At 44.1% G+C, this 22,363-nt stretch overlaps 1 protein-coding gene across 4 annotated transcripts in view; it reads left to right on the forward strand.

Annotated features, from left to right (window-relative positions):
- LOC140899739 (protein mono-ADP-ribosyltransferase PARP12) overlaps positions 1–22,363 on the forward strand; it is a 43,974-nt gene that overhangs the window by 10,765 nt on the left and 10,846 nt on the right. For all 4 annotated transcript variants that reach the window (XM_073315718.2, XM_073315708.1, XM_073315738.1 and 1 more), the window contains exons 2-9: positions 2,662–2,794; positions 8,470–8,731; positions 8,855–8,986; positions 11,053–11,151; positions 13,149–13,272; positions 15,915–16,086; positions 19,620–19,740; positions 22,033–22,129. In XM_073315718.2, coding sequence (XP_073171819.1) covers positions 2,662–2,794; positions 8,470–8,731; positions 8,855–8,986; positions 11,053–11,151; positions 13,149–13,272; positions 15,915–16,086; positions 19,620–19,740; positions 22,033–22,129 — 1,140 coding nt within the window. The remainder of the gene's footprint in view (positions 1–2,661; positions 2,795–8,469; positions 8,732–8,854; positions 8,987–11,052; positions 11,152–13,148; positions 13,273–15,914; positions 16,087–19,619; positions 19,741–22,032; positions 22,130–22,363) is intronic.

Below are 22,363 nucleotides of genomic sequence, written 5' to 3' on the forward strand. Positions count from 1 at the left end.
ACAGGCCTAGGAGCCTATACTTTCAGGTCCTAATGCGGAATTAGGGGTCTTGGATCATAAACTCCTTAAGACGGAAAATAAGGTCAATTTGTTAATAAAACACAAGGCAAACCTGTAGTGTTATATAATGATACTGGGAGGGGAAAAAACTACAGGAATCAAGTCTTGTACAGGACAAGGGGCAGATCAATAGCAGCATGTGAACAGAAGGTTCAAAAGTCAGAGACCTTCAGAGGGTAAGCACTAAACAGTAGTTACATTGAACAGTGACAGGAGAAGTTTTATTTTATATATTTTATTTTAGTACGCATAGTTACAGGGCTTTACTGAGTCACATTTCAGACTAGCCAGACTAACAGTTAGCATTGTTTCTGGATCTATCCTAGTTCCCTCAGCATTCCTGATTATCTTATGTTGTCCTTCATTCTCACTGCAAATGGCTTATTGTTGCTCTGAGATAAACCGATCCCTTTTAATACTTTATTGTCCTGATTTCTCCCCTCCCTTCTTTGTACACAACCCATAAGATTGGGTTCCATATTTCTTTAAACTTTTCTAAATCTTTCCTCTACCTTCCTTGTCAACAAGGTGAACCACGTCCTTGTCCTATTCAACTCCTTTCTCTATTCTGAGTGCACCTTTGAGCGCTTGACAAACTGTTGCTGCTTTCTGTGCAACCACTCCATACCACTGCAACCATTTTTGCCATGTCCTTCTCTGTAATCTGTAACCACCACCGTGTCTATCCAATTTTATTTTTTTGTGATAAAGTAATCTTCCCCATCTGCTTTTCTGACCATGTCACTCTGACACACTTCACAAGCTTCCTCTCACCATCCATGTCATTTTCGAGCTCCTTGTCCTTGACTAAGCTATGCAGAAGTTCATTTTGTTTCTTATTAGTAAGGATACAATATTGTCACAGAGGTTACAGGACACCGTGACTTCTTTAGCTTCAGCCCTGCTGCAATGGCGGGACTGGAGCAGCTGTCTGCCCCCGCTGCAGGAGCAGCAATCAGGGTTGGAGCAGTGGCTGTGGCCAGACTGGGGCAGAAGCAGTGGCCAGGGCTGGTGCTGGAACAGGAGCTGGCAGGGGTGCTGGAACAGTTTTTTATAGTGCGGGTGCTGAGAGCCATAGAACCAAACTGTAAATCCTGTAAGTGATAGAAACCACTTCAAGCCAGGGGGTGCAGTAGCACCCCTAGTTCCAGCACCTATGCGGGCTGGGTGAGCCACCAGGGCCAGAGCAGCTGCCAGAGCTGGAGCAGCCTAACCCTAACTCCCCCTCCCAGTACAACACACCCATCCAGTGGCCCCCCTCCTCCAAACTGTACCTCCTCTCCCCTCCCCCAGGAGTGTCCTCTATTTGGGGATCTCTGTATGGTAATCCTAGGGGAACAAGGTGGAAAAACAAGAATCAATTAAAAGACCGAAGGGGCAGAGTTTTCCCCCCAAGATGTGCCCAGCTGGCACATGTGACACAGCCAGATGGAGGCACCCAAGAAACTACTTTCAGTGGGCTGGGTACATAAGAAAAAAATATCAAAACAAGTTTTGCTTTTAAAACTAACTGATTTATTAAAGAAAAGCAGTAGTATCTGCTGTTAGTGAATTGAACAAATTGTTTCTGTGGTCATCACGCCCTTCAAGTTTTTAGTAGATCTTATCCTCTCACACCTAGGGCAGGCCTTCACTACCTGCTGGATCGGCGAGTAGTGATCGCTCTATCGGGGATCGATTTATTGTGTCTCGTCTAGACACGAAGTTGCGTATTTTAGGTTGACCGCCCCGCCCCCCGTGTAGACCAGGGCCTAGTTCTTATGCATAGATTGTAAGAAGAAAACAAGCATCCCTGCATTTTCAATTCCAGATTAGTTTCTTAGCTTTGAATGAAGTAGTTATTGAACTGAACTAGTTGAATAAACTGAAAGAAAGAGAATTCTCTCTGCACCTACAAGAGGCTACTGGTGTCAAAAGCTGGTTTAGCAGTTCAACAAATGCTGGTTGCAGGTGCTTAGTGAGTGACTTTAATCAGCTCAGTGATTTGATAGGAAACTTACTACTTAATTTTTAAATTTTAATTTAAATGATTTTAATAGATTATAGTAAATTTAGGTCTTAACATAGGTTGTCATAATTTAAAATTAAGTTTTAAATAGGTTTATTTTTTAAAATAAAACTAATTTAATTTAAATCAGATATTTAAATAAAAAAATCAATTTTTGAAAATTCATTGTTTTTGTTTTTATCCACCCTGCTTAAGGCATTAGCCTAGGACTTGGGGAACCTGATTCTGCCAGACTTCCTTCTGCCACAGAAGTCACTTAGCCTCTCTGAGCCACAATTCCCCATCTGTTTTAAAAACAAAACAGGGATAATAGCACTTCCCTAGCACACAGGGGTGTTGTGAGGATAAATCTATTAAAGAACCTGAGCACCTCACAGTCTATGCTAATGGAGGCCATTATATATATAACTAAGATAGATTTCTTGCTAGGCTTCCCTTGTTCTCTATGCTTCTGCCAAGCTTCCTTTCTAGTCTCATCTGTTTCCTTCTCCCACTCTCACCTTCCTTGCTGTTCTTTAGGTGTGGTTGCTTTCATAAGCCACCCTGGTTGAAGATCAACATATTTGATCTGAATTTTGTGTGTTCCTTTCCAGGGCATGTAAATACTCCCATGATATCTTCACGGATGAAAACCGAAAAGTGCTGAAGACCCATGAAGTCAGTGGCCTCAACGAGAATGAGCTGCGGGTCCTGCTCCTCCAGAATGACCCTTTCCTCCTGCCTGATGTGAGTCATACTGATTTCTTAAGGAAAGGCTCTTTGCTGAATAGGGATGGAAGAGGTGAGATATGATGTTGAAGCTGAAGCATGGAATTGGATGTCAGGGAACCTAGATTTTTTTTTTTCCTTTGCAACTGATTCACTGTATGACTAAATCATCTACTCTCTGACTTAGTTTCTATGGCTATGTAAATTGGAGATAAAATACCTAGCGTGAAGGGCTGTTGGGAGGCCTTGTCTACATTACTAGTGCATTGCCAGGATAGCTGTACCAGCGTGTAGACTGGCTGTATGCCAGCAGGAGTTTGTCAGCATAGTAACACAACTTCTCTGAATGACCTTAACTAGGCTGACAGAAGCCCTCCTCTGTTGGCATAGCTGTGCCTGTGGTGGGGTTTTGGCAGCCTAGTTATGTTGGCTGGCGGGGGGGGGGAGCGTGTCTTTTCACACCCCTGACTAACACAGCTGTGCCAACGAAACTTTGTAGTATAGACCCAGGCTTACTGATGTTTTGTAAAATACTGTTTTGCTGGAGGGTGTTTGGTGGCTACGAGCAGGCATGTCTTTGAACTATAGGTGAGCACTGAGGCGGCTGGGCACATTAGCTACCCTTCATTCAAGGTAAATGGAAGAAGCAATTAAACTCCTTTTATGGAGTAAGAGAGCTGGGGACAGTGGATGCAACCATTCAAGGGACTCAGCTACATGCAAGGCTGATCAGAAGCTGAGCTCTGTGGATGGTAGGGTTTCCCTTAGGAGCTGATTGCAAACACAGGGCCTATGTATGTCTGAAGCAGACAAGACAAGAAAAAGGTAGGAGACAGCCAAGGAAGCACTGGTAGGTGGCCCTGGGAGGAAGCCAAGAGAGCGTCTTTTGGGCAGCCTGCTGGCTAGAAAGCGGCTTGGAATTGTGAGTAAGGAAACTGCCTGCTGTTTGTTCCTGCTGTGTTCAGAGAAACAGGATGTTGGGCACATTCTGTGTAAATAAACAGGGTTGCACCCTATAAGACTCATCTGACTCCCATCATCAATTTCTCCTCCTAATGGAAACAATCTGCAAGCTCCAAATATTGACTAACTGTTTGGGACAAAAAGGCCAACAATACTTTGAAATCCAAAGATGGTTCTGTAAAAATATTAAGTATTATTGCTTTCTGAAAGCTTACAGTAGGTTTGAATTAGAGGGGAAAGGTGGTGGTGGGGCAGGGAGTTTGCTTACATCTTATTCAGTATTGAAGTTATGCAAGGAAATGACAGAAAAGTGTCTATTTTTAAAATTATTGTGCCCCTCCTAGAATAGAAAGGGTCCATTTTAGGGCTGTCCAACACCCTAACAACAACAACAAAAGCCCAAGCATTTCCACCTCTTTAGTCCAAATTTTACAGTTAGCATTCAACTCATACAAACCAGATCATGAACACTTTTCCTGGGTAGCCGTCTCCATAAATTCAGTCATCTTGCAAAACGAAAAGGGGTTGTGCTGAAGATGCAATGGACAGTGAATATGCACTCACCAGAGTTAGAAACATATTTGAATTTTTTTAGCTCCTTGGAAAGAATATCAATATTTGCATACAAATATCTTACTCTTGGGGGAATTCTGCACCACTTGCACAATGCAGAATTTTGCAGAAGTTAATGTGTGTGCAGAATTTCCTTTCCCCCACAGAAATGGGCTGCAGTGCTGCTCGCCGCCACTAGGGGCCACAACTTGGAAGAGCCCAGCTTGCACTTAGAAGACACTGCTGTGGGGAGGGAAAGGGAGTTAAAGGGTTCCTGGCAGCTGCAGTTCACAGCATGCCCTGAGGGAAGCAGTGGGCGGCAACACGGGAAACTCCCGCACACGGGAAACTCCTGGGACTGAGCATCAGGCTGTTTATTCCCTCCCCCAGAGCCCAGGGATTCAGAGGAGGGAGTGGGTGTCTGTGCTGGGGGAGCCACAGCTTCACTCTAGGGAAGAGGGGGTGCAGGTATCTGGCCCCCTGGCTGGCTCTATGCAGGGGGAAGGGGACAGAGAAACAGGAACTGGGTTGTTATAGTTTCTTTAATTCTCTACTTCTGGGGGGATTTTTGCATTGTCAGTATTCTTACAGACATACTTGCTGACCGGTGTTTTGAAATACATTACCCAGATAATTGAAACTGGCTTGATTATATAATGTTGTTTTGACAAATAAAATTTGCAGAATTTTAAAATATTGTGTGCAGAATTTTTAATGTTTTGGCGCATAATGTCCCCAGGAGTAATATCTGCTTTCACACATCCTCCCCACCACATTTTAATTCTTACTGTGACCATAGAAATAAAGGCTGGAACAAGCCTGATGCAGTGTCTTCAATCAATTCCCTGCCACTGCGAAGGCCTTGGGTATGGGGCCCACAGGAGTTCAGTTTCCTGAGGACTGAAATGCGTTGGTCTAATTAGTCATTGGGGTTTCTGAGCCAAAATTTGTTTTGTGCTATGCAGCAAGTCAGACTAGATTATCTAATGGTCCCTACTGGCCTTGGAATCTCTTAAACAAGCAGCAACCAAGACCGGGACAGAAACATGAAGACAAACCACACCCCCCCCTTTCAACAAACACATTTATGAATGAGCTAAGATACCAGCACCTAGTCTATTTACTATTAATGAGCTTGAAATCCTAGAATAATTGTGAGTCTCATGGATTTAACGCTCTTTATCCTTTTTTTTTACCTTAATTTGTCCCCAGAGACTTGTGTGCTTTGTTTCTTATCTGGGTGAGAGATGTACCATTGTATTTCCTGGTTACTTTATCTCCTTGATGCTGTATTTGCATTTGCTGTGGCAACTAAGTCAGATGATTTGCCTGCAATTTTCCTCTTGTGTGGTAACTGGTGCCATTAATTTATTTTGTACAAATTTTGTGTAATCACAACTTGTGAAGGATAGACTGTAGGCTAGCATGATGTCTGGTTTCCCCTCTGCATACAGCCACAGCTTCTCCAGTATATAGTCATGACTTGTAGCCTCTCCAACAATTCCAGTCCTGGCCTATAGAGGCGCATACACATCTGCCAAAGCAAAAATAAAATCCAACATTGTGTAAGGACATTCCTAGTTGGCATTGGAATTCATGACTCTTCTACTGGTCTGTCAGTTTCTGCTGGAGGACACTAGTCCCCAGAATCCCTATGCAGTGATTGACTGGTTGATCCATTCCAAAATCTAGTTGTCAGCTGAAAACTGTTAGGATTTTTTCCCCTGAAACTTCTGCTAGGGATACTTCTTTCAAAATGGGAGGCTTCCATAAATGTGTGTCGAGGCATGAATGTCTGTTGTTCTGGTGCCGGAGTCATTTTAAAGCACTGTGAAAGGTTGGTTGACATGTAAGAGAAGCAGTTTTGTGAGTAAATAAGGTGATGGAGTGAGAAGGGGAAAGTGAGTCTGAGATGGGAAAGTGACAGAAACACTAAAATGTCTTGTGCCTAGCAGGGGAAGGTGGGGAAGAGAGATTCCCCTATCTGGAGAGGGGAAAAACAAGTAGCAGCGAGCATTCTACACAGAAAATACTGAGGGTCTTCTAGCGCTGTACGTAGGCAGTCAAATCAGACATGTACCACTCCAAGCCTAACAGCTTTCTCCATACTGAGCAGGCCTGGGTCAGGCTTCCAAAAATCTGTGAATCATTCCAGCTTTTCTGGTTTGTATACAGCCCACATCAGTGAGCATCTTCTAAAAGTGTATTAATAATTATAAGAGTTAGACAATTTATTACAGAGCTCTTCATCTAGAGCTCAGAGTACTTTACAAAGGAGTACAAGTATCATTACTCGCACTTTACAGATGGAAAAACTGAGGTACCGAGTGGGGAAGTGACTTGCCCAGTATCACCCAGCAGGCCAGTGGCAGAGCTGGAATGTCTCCTGAGTCCCAGTCCAGTGCTCTATCCATTAGGCCAGTGGTATGCAAATTGGAGAGTGCACCCCCCTTGGGGTGTGGGAAACAAGAGATTCTCTGGGGAGTGTGAAGAAACTGGGATCCTGCAGGGTCTGCTGCTGTAATAGCAGGAGCAGGATACAAATCGAGTAGGTATTGCAGGGTGGGATGGGAGCAGGATTAAAAAAAGTCGTCCTGCGCCGCAAACACCACGTATGCCCTGGCCAGCAGCTGCTACTCTCCCTCCTGCCAGCTCTCAAGGCAGCTCCGCCACTAGCAGCAGTGCAGAAATAAGGGATTACTTCAGATTACAAGCAATGGAGGGGGAAGGGGGCGACAAATTCCGTGAATGGTAACGGGGGGTGGGGTGACTGGAAAAGTTTGCACACCACTGCATTAGGCCTTTCTGCCATTAAATAAGAGTAGCCTCTGTCACTTGTTGTGTTTTTTGTTTATTTTTGTTTTTTCCCCCTCTTCCACTTTTAGGATAAATTGTGTGGGGATTTTTTTAGGAAGTCTGTACACAAAGGCAGTTTCGTAGAAATGTCTTGCCCTTGGAGCAGAAGATGGTTCCAAGATCCTGTGGGATTTTATTGTTTAGTCATGGAGTGGTCTCCAAGAAAGCGTTGTCTCCTGCACAGGCTAGAACATAAGGATGGCCATAGTGGGTCAAACCGATGGTCCATCTAGCCCAGAATCCTGTCTTCTGATAGCGGTCAATGCCAGGTGCTTCAGAGGGAATGAACAGAACAGGTAATCATCAAGTGATCCCACCACTAGACTCACCTTTAGAGTGGAAAGTTCCCTTCTGCCAGAGGAGCAGAGCTTTCAGCTGCGGTTGTGGGTATCCTGGGCCCAAGTCATTGAGTGCTCCCTCTGTTCAGTGAGCAGACAGAAAACAAGGATAATGCATCTCAAAATGTACTCATAGTTTATTTTGGCAATATTAGTTTTCTCTCTAAGTTGATGTACTATTTAACTCTTTACAGTAACATACTCTAGTCATACTTGGCATTTTCTAGCACTTTTCCCATCCAAGGATCTTGATAACGAAATCTTGGTAAGAGACCGAATAGTAGTCTGTGTTAAGTAGGGAGACAACATCATTTGTGTGTGAATTGTAAGGTGTGGCTCACTTACTTCTCAGTCCAATGTAAGAAAGACCTAGAAAAAGTGTAGAACAAACCTGTTAAAAATGCAATCATCCAAGCAAAAAGGAAGCCTGGCTTTTGCAGTTTAGAATTTCATGTTTTTAATTACTGTAACAGCTAAGAGCCTTAGTCATGGATCACAGGACCCCATTCTGCTAGGCGCTGCACAAACAGAGAAAAAGGCAGACCCTGCCTCAAGAAATGATACACTTTTGCAACCTATTGTAAGCTGAGTGAGGCAGGGGCCATCTTTTGTTCTGTGTTTGTACAGCATCTAACACAATGGGCGCCTGGTCCATGACTGGTGCTTCTAGGCCCTCCTGCAACACAAATAATAAGTACCATATAAAAACAACTTGGTGTGGCCAAAAGTGCCATTTGTTAGAAAGGTTGGCATGCCCTCTGGAAACCTCACATGACTTTGAAATCCATGAAAATGCTTTAAAATGTCTGTTCCTGGTGAACTTCCACTCCAGAAATATGCCCAGTGATTATGGGTTTTGTTTTATTCCCAACTTTTCCATTACAGAATCCATATGCAGGTTGGGTTAAGAAAAGCGTAATGACTGGAAGGGGGGAGGGAGGGGAGGAGTGTTTCTCTCTTTTAGTCATTTCTCCCTCCCTCCAGGTCTGCCAATTCTATAACAAAGGTAGAGGACCACATGGGACTTGCAGCCAGCAAGACAATTGCAACAAACTTCATGTTTGCCGACATTTCCTCCGAGGAGAGTGTAGGTTTTCTAAGTGCAACAGATCCCACAGGATTCTGGACGGCAATGTGCTGAGGTTGCTGATAGCAGAAGGATTAAATATTATCACAGCAAAGAACATCCAGGTCATCTGTGATCACAAGCATACTGAGTTCAGCAAGGAGGTGGGCCAGTGGAAAAGTAAGTGTTAACGAACAGGTGTAAATTGTAGCATGAATGATGTTCCCCCTCCCTTGGACGTGTTGGAGGCTAGTCTTTTTACCTACATCTTTGTGGGATTTCACCATCCTTTTCTGCTTTCAGTGCCTCCCCCACACAACAGAGCTACACCAGTTGGAGATAAAAAGAAAGCAAGTGCTGGGAATCCAGAAGAAATTGGACCTAGGCCCACTTCCACTACACCAGCCTCTACATCACATGAGCCTACCTCACAAGGTAAAACTATAGATGTGCCAGTTAATTTGTATGTTGAACCATCTTTTCTGCTTTCCCATTTCCTTAATTCTTGAGTGTAGGCCTGCGTATTGACATTCACTCCTCCTCTGCCTTCGTGCTCACAAGAATGGATCAAACAGTGCTAGACCCTATCACAGACCGTGCATTGGAGAGCACTTCTAGGCAATATGTATCTGTATCTTTTCATACACAATAGATCCCTGGCCAGTGATTGTTGTACAGGAAGCTGCTACTGGGGACTAGTAGTCGAATTTCAATTTCACTAGCTGGAATGACCACGTTCATTTGTAAGAATTACTAATAATAGATTATATAAGTAGTAGAATGGTGGTGGGGAAAAATACAGTTTGTTTGCCTTGAACATTAAGGCCAGGTCATGTGCTCGTGTAAACCAGTATGATTCCACTGATGTCAACCAGGGAGGATCTAATCTAGTGGCTGCTTTTCGTTGGGTTATGATGTGGGTCACGTAAGGTGGAAGAGTGCTAGAGCAACCCCCGGAGCTGAGAAGTGATTGAAGCAAAGATAAAGGCACAGATCTTTTTTGCCTGTGAACTGCTAGGAGAGGCTATTGCAGAGTCCTGCTCTCTCCCTTCCCACCTTTTTTCCCTCACCCTTGAGGCTGAAGACTTCTTCGTTTTTAATTTCCATTATAGCCCATCTGTTGGTGGTTTGGCAGCTTGTTAGTATGCCCGTTAAATCATCCCACATCGTGGCTTGGATCTTGGTTCTTCCCATCTCTTGTCCCCAACAAGTAGAATATAAAATATAGTTATACATCTTTATTAGCTGAGAGGTGGTGTTGAAGCCCACTCTGGAATATGAATAATGTAGTAGAGAGAGCGCCTGGAGCACGGGACCTGGTGCAAGACGTGCGGCCTGAACAGGCAGCAAAGTCAGGCCATGTATCAAAGCAGATGCTTACAAGGTCACTGACCAGTGCTTGGCAATGGTATAGCTAGCGTTGCTAGAGCACAGGCACTCTTAAGAAGTACTAGGCGCTGGGTATTCATCCGCAACTTGTTTGTGTCGATGTATAAAAGAGAAATCCTAGGAGGGGCATCTTTGCCCAACCTAGGGGACAGCAGAGACTCCTGCTGCTGACTGACCTGGTACCATTGTCATGGGCATACGTGTGTTAGTGTACCTGTAGCTCCTATAGGGGACTAGGACTGTCCTTCATCGACAATAAACGTGGCCGAGCGCCTTCGCCACTGAACCGAGTCTGTGGTCTTTCGGGGGGGTACTGCTGAGGTCTGCTAAACCGACTACAGACAGGGCTGGGACAGAATAAGGAGAGAAGATGCACGTGCACACACGGGCCCCAACACTGGCAACCCCAATGTGGTTTCTCTTTTGTACATTGATACAAACAAGTTACATATTAAACTGCTGACGTGGTTAGTTACCAGCCTGCACCTTGTACCTGTAGGTTCGAACAAAACATCTCCATCCATTATCTTGTCATCCTTATTTTAGGAGGGTTTGATGTGTTCCTGTACCATCTTCAAGGAGTGTGTTTATGCCGTAACTCTATGTTGAGGCAGGCCTGTGCTAACCTTCTGGAATGTGTTTGCATGAATACCCAGTGTTTAATACTATTTAGGAGTGCCTGTGGTTTAGAAACACTACTCATACCACTGCGAAGTTCATGTAACAGACAGTAAGCATCTGCTTTGTGTGGCCTGACTTTGGTTCACAGCATGGCCTGACTTTGCTGACTATGGTTCAGGCCTCAGGTCTTACGCCAGGCACTGTGCTCCAGGCACACGCATGCGTGCTCTCTCTCTTTCTCCTATAGATAGTAACACTACTAAACCTCCCTTCCAGGTTCCTGATGTTAATGTAAGTGGTGCCAGTTAGTGTTGTGTGGGCAGCCCTCACTTGCACCAGGCTCCGAATCCAGCAGCTGCAACCAGCTCCTTGCTGCCTCTTGGACAGAACCGAGAATCCAGCTCATCTATTTTTTTTCTCTGTTGCAGGGTGTTTTGTTGTTTGGCATGAGGAGATATGTTTGATGTGCTCTAGACTGTTCTTTCCCACAGGTGTCAAAGCTGTTCCTCCTTCTAACGCTTCTGGGAGCAGTGAAATTAAATGTGATGAGATATGCCTGTACTATATCTGGAGGTACTGCAAACATAAAGGTAAGTCTGACTAATGATGTTATCTATCGAATGTCAACAGGAACTGCCCTGTGCAGACTTCATATCTCTGACTAGTAATGGGATATGGAAACTTTCATATCTGGATCACTGGCTCAGTGTTGGTAGTAATGATTCTCCATCCCATATCTGATGCCTTCAAGGTGAGTTGGTCTAAAACAGGGACTAAAAGCTGTCGCAGTTGTGAAGAGATTCAGAGGAAAAGTCAAAGGCTGACTAGACAAATACTGATGTGAGAGGTGGGCCCTCCCAATCAGGGGTGAGTCATGCTGGTGGGGCTAGATGGGGGAAGCTTGCAGTGTCATTGCTTGCATGTTTCTGTGGCTAGAGTAAGTCAGTCTCCAGGGCTGTTAAACCTAATAGTTTTGGTGGGTTAATTTTTTAAAAGATAAAAATCGGAGAAAGCTGCTGTTGTCAGACTTGAAGCAGAAGTCCTTGCAGACCAGTACCTGGGTCTGATTATAGCCATGTTCATTTCCCGTTAAGCCCTTTACTATATGGCCTGCAGTAGCACATCGTCTAGTTCTTTTTATGTGAACCAGCTGAGTTATGTCAAGCTGCTTCAATTACTGATGTTGCTGATTAAAGTTGAAAATACTGAAGTGAGTTGCCTGGGAGGTATGTTTTTTTTGTTTGTTTGTGCCAGACTCATACTCCAGGAAAGATTGTTCTACTAAGGCTCTTTGTCTGGTATGCAGTGTAAGAGTCAGACAATCCTCGTCCTGTCTTGGTAATAGGATTCTAGCATTTGTTTTTAAAATATTGTGCTTTTAAAGAATTGACCCCCTTCTAAGCTTTCCTACATACAGCAAGAAATTAGCTCTGGCCAAGAATGACTAGCCATGACTCCCTCTGGAGTGTCTCCAGGCCAATGCAAGTGCTGGCTAAAGGAAGGAACTTGACTTTCACTCTCTCTGTGAGACTGAGGAGTGAGATATATGTAGTAGTTTGATGTAAATGCAGAGGAGACAGAGCTGAATGGGAGTTGCCCCTTGCTAGGGCTCCGATTATGGGCATAATGGCTCTTTGGGACAGGGAACATCTTTTTCTTTTGTGTTTGTACAGCACCTACCACAGAAGGGGCCTAATCCATGACTGGGGCTCCTAGGCGCTACAATGATACAAATAATAATAAACCTTTCCTCAGTCCTGCTCTGGCTGCATAATGGACGTGGCAGTATTGCCCATCCTGCACTCAGGGACGACTTCTTCCTTACTCCACTGAGGGCACATGGTGGCCCAAAGAGAGCAGGGAAGAGGCAAGGCCTATGGCTCCATCCAGCCCCAACACTTTTGCCTGCCGAGCAAGCTGGCTGCCTGTGAATGAGTAGTCTGCGCTCTTGTTGGCGCTTTCCTCTCGAGTGTTGCGGTTCATACTCCCCTGTGCTTTGGGCTGGGCCTAAAAGGCACAGTCAAGCCTTCAGTGTGTTCACCTTTCTGGTCCTGAAACTCTCTTTAAGAAACTGAGGGAGAAACAAACCAAAATAGCACCAGGGTTTCCCTGGTGTAACCTGCTTGCTTAACCTTGAGAGGAATTGCGCTTACTCCCCTTGCGTGTTTGGGGCTGAGCTGATAAATGCTGGGTCATACCTACGTGTCACAGTGATAAACAACACTGCTCTCGCACATGCCAGTGTCAGTTGTCAGGGCGATATCTAAGCAAAGAAAGGTGTGTGGACTCCGACTTAAAATCAATAATGTAAAGAGCTTACGCTGCTTCGCTAGTTAGAAAGGGCATGTTTCAACTCTTCCTTCAGTTTTACTCCAATCTAGCTCTGACTTCAGTGGACTAACTTTTGATTTACCCCAGTGTACATGAGAGCAGAATCAAATGGAAGGGGAGAAGGCCAAAGAGATCATGATGATAATGCATTGCAGGGTTTGCTGCTTATTCCTCCTCCCTTGGTTCATTTCAGTGTCCTGCCATCAGTCTGCTCTAAGGTTATATGAGCTCCTTAGCATGTTTGTTCTCTTTGCAGATGACTGCAGGATGATTCATTATCATCTGCCTTATCGATGGCAGAGGTTTGATGGAGTCAATTGGCTTGATGTTCCCAGAATGGAGGTAGTCGAAAAGGCCTATTGTGACCCCCAAAACGACAGGTATAATAATGCTTAAAACCTCTTTGCTAAGCTCTGTAAAGGAGCTACATAGCTTTGGGGCAGCACGAGGATAGTCCAGCTCTTGTTTCTGGTTAACTCCTTTCCTCAAGAGAATTTAGAGCATGAATGCTTGATGCCCATCGAATGCTTCATGCCCAAGACTTCACCTGAAAGCTGTCTGTTGACCTCATAAGCTTCTGCTAGAGACTTCTCAGTAACATAAATCGTTGCTGAACAGGATCTCTGAGACTATACAGAGAGACAGTTTGAGGGTGCACAGGAGAAGAGGTTTCAGAGTAACAGCCGTGTTAGTCTGTATTCGCAAAAAGAAAAGGAGTACTTGTGGCACCTTAGAGACTAACCAATTTATTTGAGCATGAGCTTTCATGAGCTACAGCTCACTTCATCGGATGCAATTATAATTATAATTCAAGAATTATAACATTCATAAACCAGTCGGAGAACACTTCAATCTCTCTGGTCACGCAATCACAGACATGAAGGTCGCTATCGTAAAACAAAAAAACTTCAAATCCAGACTCCAGCGAGAAACTGCTGAATTGGAATTCATTTGCAAATTGGATACTATTAATTTAGGCTTAAATAGAGACTGGGAGTGGCTAAGTCATTATGCAAGGTAGCCTATTTCCCCTTGTTCCCCCCCCCCCGCCCCTGGACGTTCTGGTTAAACTTGGATTTAAACTTGGAGAGTGGTCACTTTGGATGAGCTATTACCAGCAGGAGAGTGAGTTTGTGTGTGTGTTTTTGGAGGGGGGTGAGGGGGTGAGAGAACCTGGATTTGTGCAGGAAATGGCCCACCTTGATTATCATGCACATTGTGTAGAGAGTTGTCACTTTGGATGGGCTATTACCAGCAGGAGAGTGAGTTTGTGTGGGGGGGGGGGTGGAGGGTGAGAACCTGGATTTGTGCTGGAAATGGCCCAACTTGATGATCACTTTAGATAAGCTATTACCAGCAGGACAGTGGGGTGGGAGGAGGTATTGTTTTATGATCTCTGTATGTATATAGAGTCTGCTGCAGTTTCCACGGTATGCATCCGATGAAGTGAGCTGTGGCTCACGAAAGCTCATGCTCAAATAAATTGGTTAGTCTCTAAGGTGCCACAAGTACTCCTTTTCTTTTCAGGAGAAGAGAGAGAAGTTAGACAGTAGATAGCTTTATGAAAATGTTTACCTGTTCTTGTGGTAAGTGAAATAGCCTGTAGAGGAGTTCTGCCCTGTTATTAAGATTATATAGGCAAATGAAACATGTAGCATTTGATGCACAGACTGGGTGTATAATAACATAGAGTTCATATTGAAGTTATTACCAATAACTGAATGAAAGCTTCTCCTAGACCGGGGGTTCCCAAACTTGGTTTGTGGCTTGTTCAGGTTAAGCCCTTGGTGGGCCGCGGACACTTTGTCTACCTGAGTGTCTGCTGGTAGCTCCCAGTGGCCGCAGTTCACCGTTCCTGGTCAGTGGGAGCTGTGGGAAGCGTCGCAGGCCGGGCCACCACTTCCTGCAGCTCCCATTGGCTGGGAACAGCGAACCGCGGCCATTACCTGCGGACACTCAAGTAAACAAAGTGTCTCGCGGCCTGCCAGGGACTTACCCTGAACAAGCCGCAAACCAAGTTTGGGAACCCCTGTCCCAGACTGTTTTTATGGCTGTCAGTCCTCTATACAGCCATTATTTGGAACTTGGCATGACGAATCTTTTATGAAGTTCTCCATTGTGAAGGATGGGCCCGCCTGGTAGACCTTATTCATAGATATAGAATGCAATAGGAGTGTTCTCTAGATTCACCCACTTTCCTATTCGTTCTCTCAAAGCCCCACATTCCACTGACATGTCACTCTGATCATAGGGCACTGGTGATCTCTGAAGCTCAAGGGTGGCCAGATGTGATTGCTTGAGAGTTCTGGCCCTTGCCTATCCAGGAACAAAAGATTTCTGTTCTGTTTTTACAAAGCCTGTTCTCAGGCAGCCCAGAACAGCAGGCTTTTATCCATCTTTGTCAGGCAAGGCTCACTTCGAGGCACTTTGCCTGAGCCAGCCAGACTTATTTTAAGTCAAATTCCAAAGCTTCTCAAGGATTAAAATCCGGCATGTCCAAGTGCAGCTTGAGGGACAGATGAAGCCTACAGAGTCCTCAAATAGGGCCATTCCCTCCATAACTGCCGCATGAGAAGAATGCTGATCAACTGCAGGTTTTTATTGCTGGTGAACTCCAACACTACACAACTTATACTCTTCTGGCAAGGAGGATACAAACACAAGCAAATACTAGCATCATCAGCATTCATTACAAAAAACATGTATCAATAAATTAGGTGTAGCCCCAGACTTTCTAGAAAGTCAGCAATGATGCCTCTAGCATCATGTAGTTTGCATGCTCTGTGTTAGATATAGACAGTGTTAGCTCTTTTTTTGCAGGAGGGTGTCTGGTCACAAGGATCTGAAGCTCCTGAATCAGAGCATGCCTGCGTGGGGCAATTTTCTGATCTACTTTTCTTAAGCAACCTTAACTAGAGGTAGTGCTACCAGTTCTACCTATAATGTGAAAGCCCTTTCAGCTGGTGATCAGAGAGGATAATTTATGCAGTTAGCACTAGTGTAATTCTGAATTTCTCTCTAGCTTAGCAGCAGATCAAAACATCAATTTCAAGTTAATTACCTCTTCTTCTGCTCTGCTTCGACGCCTCTCCACACCATCATCGGTTACAAAACCCCCCAAATTCATAATGACGACAAAATGGATTTGGTATTGGAAAAATGATCTCGGCCAGTGGATTGAATATGGGAAACAGGTGAGCACCTTGTAATGTCCCTCTTAGCCACCTCTGGAAGGATGTCACAAATAGTCTCCTCTATATTGTAACCTGTAGATATTGTTTGTTTTTTTGATTTTATAAAACAATGGGCCCCTTCCCATGGCGTAGTTAGCAATTAATAAAACCAGATGATTGACACTGTGTGGGTATTTATTTCTGGCAAAGCAAGCACTATAAGCTTTTATAAGCCCCCTCAAAAAGGCATCTGATTAAAATCTTGTACCAATTTCTCTACCCCTTCCCAAAATATCATGAGAAAAGCTGAGACTTTCATCATATCCAAGAAGCAGAGATCTAAGCAGTAGCAGGCTTAGTGATGGGGAATCATAAACAGGATATATGCAACATTCATGAAGAATGCCCTTCCAGTAGCAGGCTTTTCCCCCTTTTTTTTTGTATTCTACTCAAGAAAACTATGTAAAGAGAACATTATTAAGGTTGCAAAGTCAAGCACTCCAAAATTGAGAGAGGCCAGAATGAAAGTAGCCTGTGCAATCGTAATTTGGCTCTCTTGTACGTGCGCACTGATACAGTCTTTAACAACATGATCACGTACTATTTTTTCCCATAGGACTTCAGCCTCAGAGCAGTCAGGATGGATGGTGATCAATGAAGGGGTAGTTGTTCAGTATTTATTTATTTATATTCTCTTCATTCAGTCTGTGGGACTGGGCTTTATTTACTTTACGTGGTCCAAACCCAGCACTTAATAAAGAATTCTAAATTTTCTGTGGCAATCATGACTATAGTAGGTGAATGCTTCACAGCATTAATGAATTAATCTTCACAAGACCCCTGTGAGATGAAGGGATGTTATCCACAATTTACAGGTGGGCAGCTGAGGAGCAGAGTTTAAAACTAAAATTGTCAAGTGTCCACTGATCTTTATACTGGCATTTCCTAATTTATTTTCACATATGACTTTGTAACTTTAACATTCTCTTTAAGTAATCTTCAGTATGTAATTTCCTTTTAAAAAAAGTGTGTGTGTGTGTGTGTATATATAAAAGCAAATTGACAAAAGAAAACATTCACCAAATGAAACCATATTGAGCCTGTCATAGGGTCTATACACCTCATGCTGGTTCATTAGCTAAAGGATTAAAAAAGCAACTGCCTGCCTGCTTAGCCAGAGCTTAATGGCAGTCCCACAGCAGCTGGATAAAAGGGCTGCAAGGTAAGTGGGTGGGGCAGCTGCAAGAGAGATGATCCCTCCAGCAGACTGGTGAGAAGCTGCCAGACAAACCAGTGCTCCAAAGAGGGATAAACAGGGCTGGAGGCTGGCAAGATTACAAAGGTAGGAAGCGGCTGAGAGAACAGCATGGGACTGAGAAGGATTCTCGCTGTTCCAAACAAGGGCCCTGAGCTGGAACCCAGTGGATTAGGCGGGTCTAGGTTCCACTACCTATCTCGGCCAGGGATTTTTAGAGAAGAAGTTCCCAATCCCAGGAGACCTAGACTGATTAGCCCCTATTGGAGCCATGGAACTTCTGCCGTCCCATTATCCTAATGGGGGCAAAGACTATTGAGGACCTGGCCAGGAGGGATTGAGCCTTAATAAGGACTTGACAAATGCAGAGTTGGGTTTGGCAGCGTAACGGGGAGGGAGTCAAGTGGGTATAGTTCCCAGTCCTGCCACAAGGGGGTGCTGACACACACCCATATTACAGATTAGCCTGTGGGTCATCAACAGGGTTGGAACAGCACAGACCTCTACCGCTTGAGCTAATGGAGCAATTGGCAGCAGTAGTAGGCTGTTATCCTTATAAATGGACCATCCTATATAAGGCAATGAAAGATCTACTTTGCCAGCAGATTACACGTGCATTTTCTAGACAGCAGAGGAACATTGTGATTCAGGAGTCCTGAGTTCTCTTCCAGGTTCTGGACAGAAGTGTATCCTAGTGGTTTTAGACTCTCTTGCCTTGTCACTCTCAGCCCGTCCCCTAGTATATTTCCCACACCTGTCCCCACCCCCTCTGCTCCTCTTCACCATAGCCTGTCCCTGCTTCCCATTTGCATGTGATTCAGGCTGCTTCCTCTTCCTCCATGCTACCTGGGCACCAGCAGTGGAGCCTTGAGTGTGCAGGAGAAAGTCTCTCTGGTCTCTGTTCAAGTGCCTGGCACCAAAGTTGACCCTGACGTCTAGGAGGAAGGCTGGCAGGAAAAGCCCTCTGAGCCCCTATAGTCCTCAATTGGAGCATGCTCTGTTCAGACAGAATGTTTGAAGAAATTAGATGCCAAACTTGTTACAAACGTCTGTGGCTCACGTGAGCTTGTAAAAATGGCAGTATTTGGAAGCTGATAAACTTGGCCAAATTCAGGTGGATTGTCACAAGGACAACAAAAGGCAAGTCTCTGACCCAGGGCAGTCCCCCACCTTGCCAAATTTCAAATCTCTGCTCCCAAAGAATGAGGGCTGTAGAGCTTCTCAACAAAATGATTTTAAGAATTTTTTAATAATGGCAAAGTGTCTCCCCCCCACCCCCCAATCTAATTTTCCAGAATGGCTGAGCTGTTTTCGCTAAAACTTGAATAGTTCAGCCTCCGTTAGCATGGGAAAGTTCAACTCGAACAGTTAAAGTTTAGTAAAGTTATAAGCAACTGAAATAAAAGGGTCTATAATGGAGGAGTGTTCAGGCAACCTAAACTATGGTGTCCCAGCCAACTCCATCCATAATAAAGAGATCTCTGCACGAGCAGCTATAGCCTGGCACAGGAATAGAAATGTTCTCATAGCTTGTTCCAACCAGTAGCAGCTTGAATTCCACCGGGTAACTTGTAAGGGCCCAGTATCATTTCCAGAGCACATTTCCAATTGAAGTCAATGGGAGCTGCAGGTTAGAGAACAGGTGGGGCTTTTGGAACCTCTGATGGCATGGGAGGGGTGCTAGTGATCAGCGGTGAAATGGTTCAGTTTTACATCAAGCTTGGCATCATTACATTTCAAAGATAATGCCCCATGAAGATGAATGTGGCATTTCTCATGTCCAGAACTATTCCGGGTGGGTTTCTTCATTGTATAGATTTTTGGAGGGGCACGGGAGGGTGATGACATCCTTTCCTTATGCAGCACTTTTGAGTTCTATGGATGGTAGGCACTGTAAGTGCTAAGTATTACTATCATTTATTTATTTTTCCTCAGTCTCATTCTCCCACAAACAACTCTGTAACTTCCTCTGTGCCTGGAGCAAACTTCCTGACCCCGTGTGCCTCTTTCAAAGTTGCTTCCTCAGTTGACCAAAGTTGACCTCCACTCCTCCCACTATATTTTTCCACTCTCAATCCTGTGTTATACCTGATATAGATGTGGCTAGGGAGCTGTCACTTTATTTACCTGTGTAGGCCCAGGCCCACTAATGACGTATAAGCAATGCAGTTTTTTTTTACTAGCAGAGGTCAGAATTCATGGCTCACGTTTATCAGTGAATGAAAAAGGCAGTTGTACAATCTTTTGTCCTTCCAGATGGGTTTAACCATTACTTTTTCCCTACGTTTCCATTCTATAGGATGGACTGCAGGGAGCCTCTGCGCTAACTTCTGATGATTTGGAGAATTTATTTCTGGCGAATCCAAATGACATCCTACAATTTCAGGCTGGTTCCCAACAATATGAGATCAATTTTAAAGGTACTGTAACCCTTTAATTCCAATTGAACACAATGCATTATAGTTTATAGTTAGTCTGGTAGCCTTGATATGCCACGTTGCAGTGCTTTTCTGGGAGAAGTGTACAGAGGAAGAATGCTGCAAATAGGGCTGGCTGGATAGTTATACGAAGGGGAAATAGTCTACATATGCAGGGTGGAATGTAGTAAGAGGAGAGAAATCTGCAATCTGTAAAGTGGGGAATGTGTAAATAAGTGTTATACCAATAAAATAAAAACCAGTAGGATCTTCTTAAAGGGGGAAAAAGGCAAAATGCCACATTTATTGTGAATACAGAAAGAATTATAGTAAGCAGTTAGTTATAGCTATAACATTCCATTCAATTTCATATTTATTCTCACACTCACACAGGTTCTGCAAGGTTGTTATCATAGTTATCAGCCTTAGAGTTGCTCGTGCCAAGCCACTGGCCAGGTGGCCTGGACACGAGGAGGGAGCAGGGCCTTGTCTGATGCTCCTGGAACTTGGTTTGCAGAATCAGACCCCAAAGTTCTCAGTTTCTAGAGGTTCATTTCTATAGGAATTTATTCCTATGCCAGTCTATGGAAATTGATTCATCATGCTGTTGCTGAATCAATCAGCAGATGGCACATTCCTGACGGCTCCGTGCTGCCAGACGTTATCTTGATTTTCAGTTCTCCCATCCTTGAGCCTGTTGGGTGGATTCTAGTCTGCCCTCCGGGGGTCCTCTGGTTGTTTCCACTTGATGCCTTCTTAGGCTGATCGACACTGGATTTTTAGGCTGGCACCTCCCTGATCATTCATTTATTATCCACACCAAGCATACATCCTCTATCTCTATTTTAATCACAGTTAACAAAGCAAGATAAATAGAACAAAAGGGCGGGGAGTCTCTGTGTGAGTAGTTGTTGTTGTTACAAAGTATTGATTTGAGAACAGACTAACACAATTAGCAGCTTGCAAGTTTCACACAGAGGGAGAGAAACCGTAAAAACAAGAGACCTCTTAATTAGTAATACCCTGGAATTTAAACTTTGGGGAGTCAAACTCATTTGTGATTTTAATACAAAACTTCTTTAATATGATCCAACATAAGTATGTGGACAAATGAATGACCGAACAAAACAAGGCAGAAATTGGACAAAGAGGGCAGGGTAAGGTGCATGAGGTAAGGGGAGGGAGCGGGGGGAAGAGGTTTTAAAGAACGCTTTTCCTTTTAGAGTAAACTTGTGGAAGGACTCATCTAACCAAAAACGAAATGATACTTGACCAGCCGCTGGTTGGTTTTTTTGCTATGATTATTACTTATGATTTTGTTTAAGATGGCTCTGTTTCCCTGAGAGCATCATGTGCAGCTTTTTCTTCTGCCAGATCCTGCAGCCTTAATTCTGAGCTTCTGACAAGTCTACGATGGGAATACTTCTAATATCACAGCTTTCAGAGTAGCAGCTGTGTTAGTCTGTATCTGCAAAAAGAAAAGGAGGACTTGTGGCACCTTAGAGACTAACAAATTTATTTGAGCATAAGCTTTCGTGAGCTATAGCTCACTTCATCGGATGCATGTAGTGGAAAATACAGTGGGGAGATTTTATATACACAGAGAACATGAAACAATGGGGGTTACCATACACACTGTAACAAGAGTGATCAGGTAAGGTGAGCTATTACCAGCGGTGGGGGGGACCTTTTGTAATGATGATCAAGGTGGGCCATTTCCAGCAGTTGACAAGAAGGAGTGAGGTGTATCAGCTGTAACCCATCACACATCTGTAGCTCTTTCTGGGGATCTCCATGGTCTACAAAGTTATTTATGAATTCTCACAACTTTCCTTTGGCCTATTATTATAATACCCATTTTGCAGAAGGGTTACTGAGGCTCACAGGGGGCACAAAATCTGTCAAGCTCCTTCAGCGCTCCACTCCAGAATTGTCAACTTCACTGCAGCCTTAAATGGGAGCAGAAGACAGGAGATGAGGGAGTGAGCTCTTATGGCTTTACTATGTATTTAAATGAATTGTCTGGTAGATTTGAACGTTTTCCATGCTATGAAGAAAGAGTATAAGTGAGATGGAGGGAGCAAGTGAGTTCCGGAAAGATAGGAAAGCTCGAGTAAGAGAGTCATAGGAAAGAGACAGAGAAGATTGAGACAAAGTAGTGGGGCTGTAGAGATAGCTGTTGCTAAACAGACACAAAGTTCAGCTGGCCACATTCCATCAACAAATGAATGTTTATTTCCTCTCATGCTCTGTGTGTGTGTGTAAAAACATATAAAATAAATTTTCTCTTTCAAGAAATGGTCCAGAAAAATGTCCGCTATCAAACTCAAAGAGAAGTCCGCAGGCGACCAAAGTTTGTGTCCTCAGAAGATGTGAAAAAGATGAAGAAAGGGTACTCAACAATGCGTTCATTTTTGTTTGTTTGTTTGTTTTTTCCACTGTAAAATGAAATGCCCCTGTATGGAATGGTGGCTGCATATGGGGAAGTTTCTTGATTCTCTTCAACAATTCTTCCATAGCGGTTGGTTGTACTGCAGTGCAACTGTTCTTGCTTTTGGTGGAATCCTATAACAAACTGCTGGTTTGCAGAAAGTTGCAGCAGTGCCACAATCGGTGTGCAACGTTG

This window comes from Lepidochelys kempii, chromosome 1 (genome assembly GCF_965140285.1).
Source record: "Lepidochelys kempii isolate rLepKem1 chromosome 1, rLepKem1.hap1, whole genome shotgun sequence".
Classification (NCBI taxonomy): Eukaryota; Metazoa; Chordata; order Testudines; family Cheloniidae; genus Lepidochelys; species Lepidochelys kempii.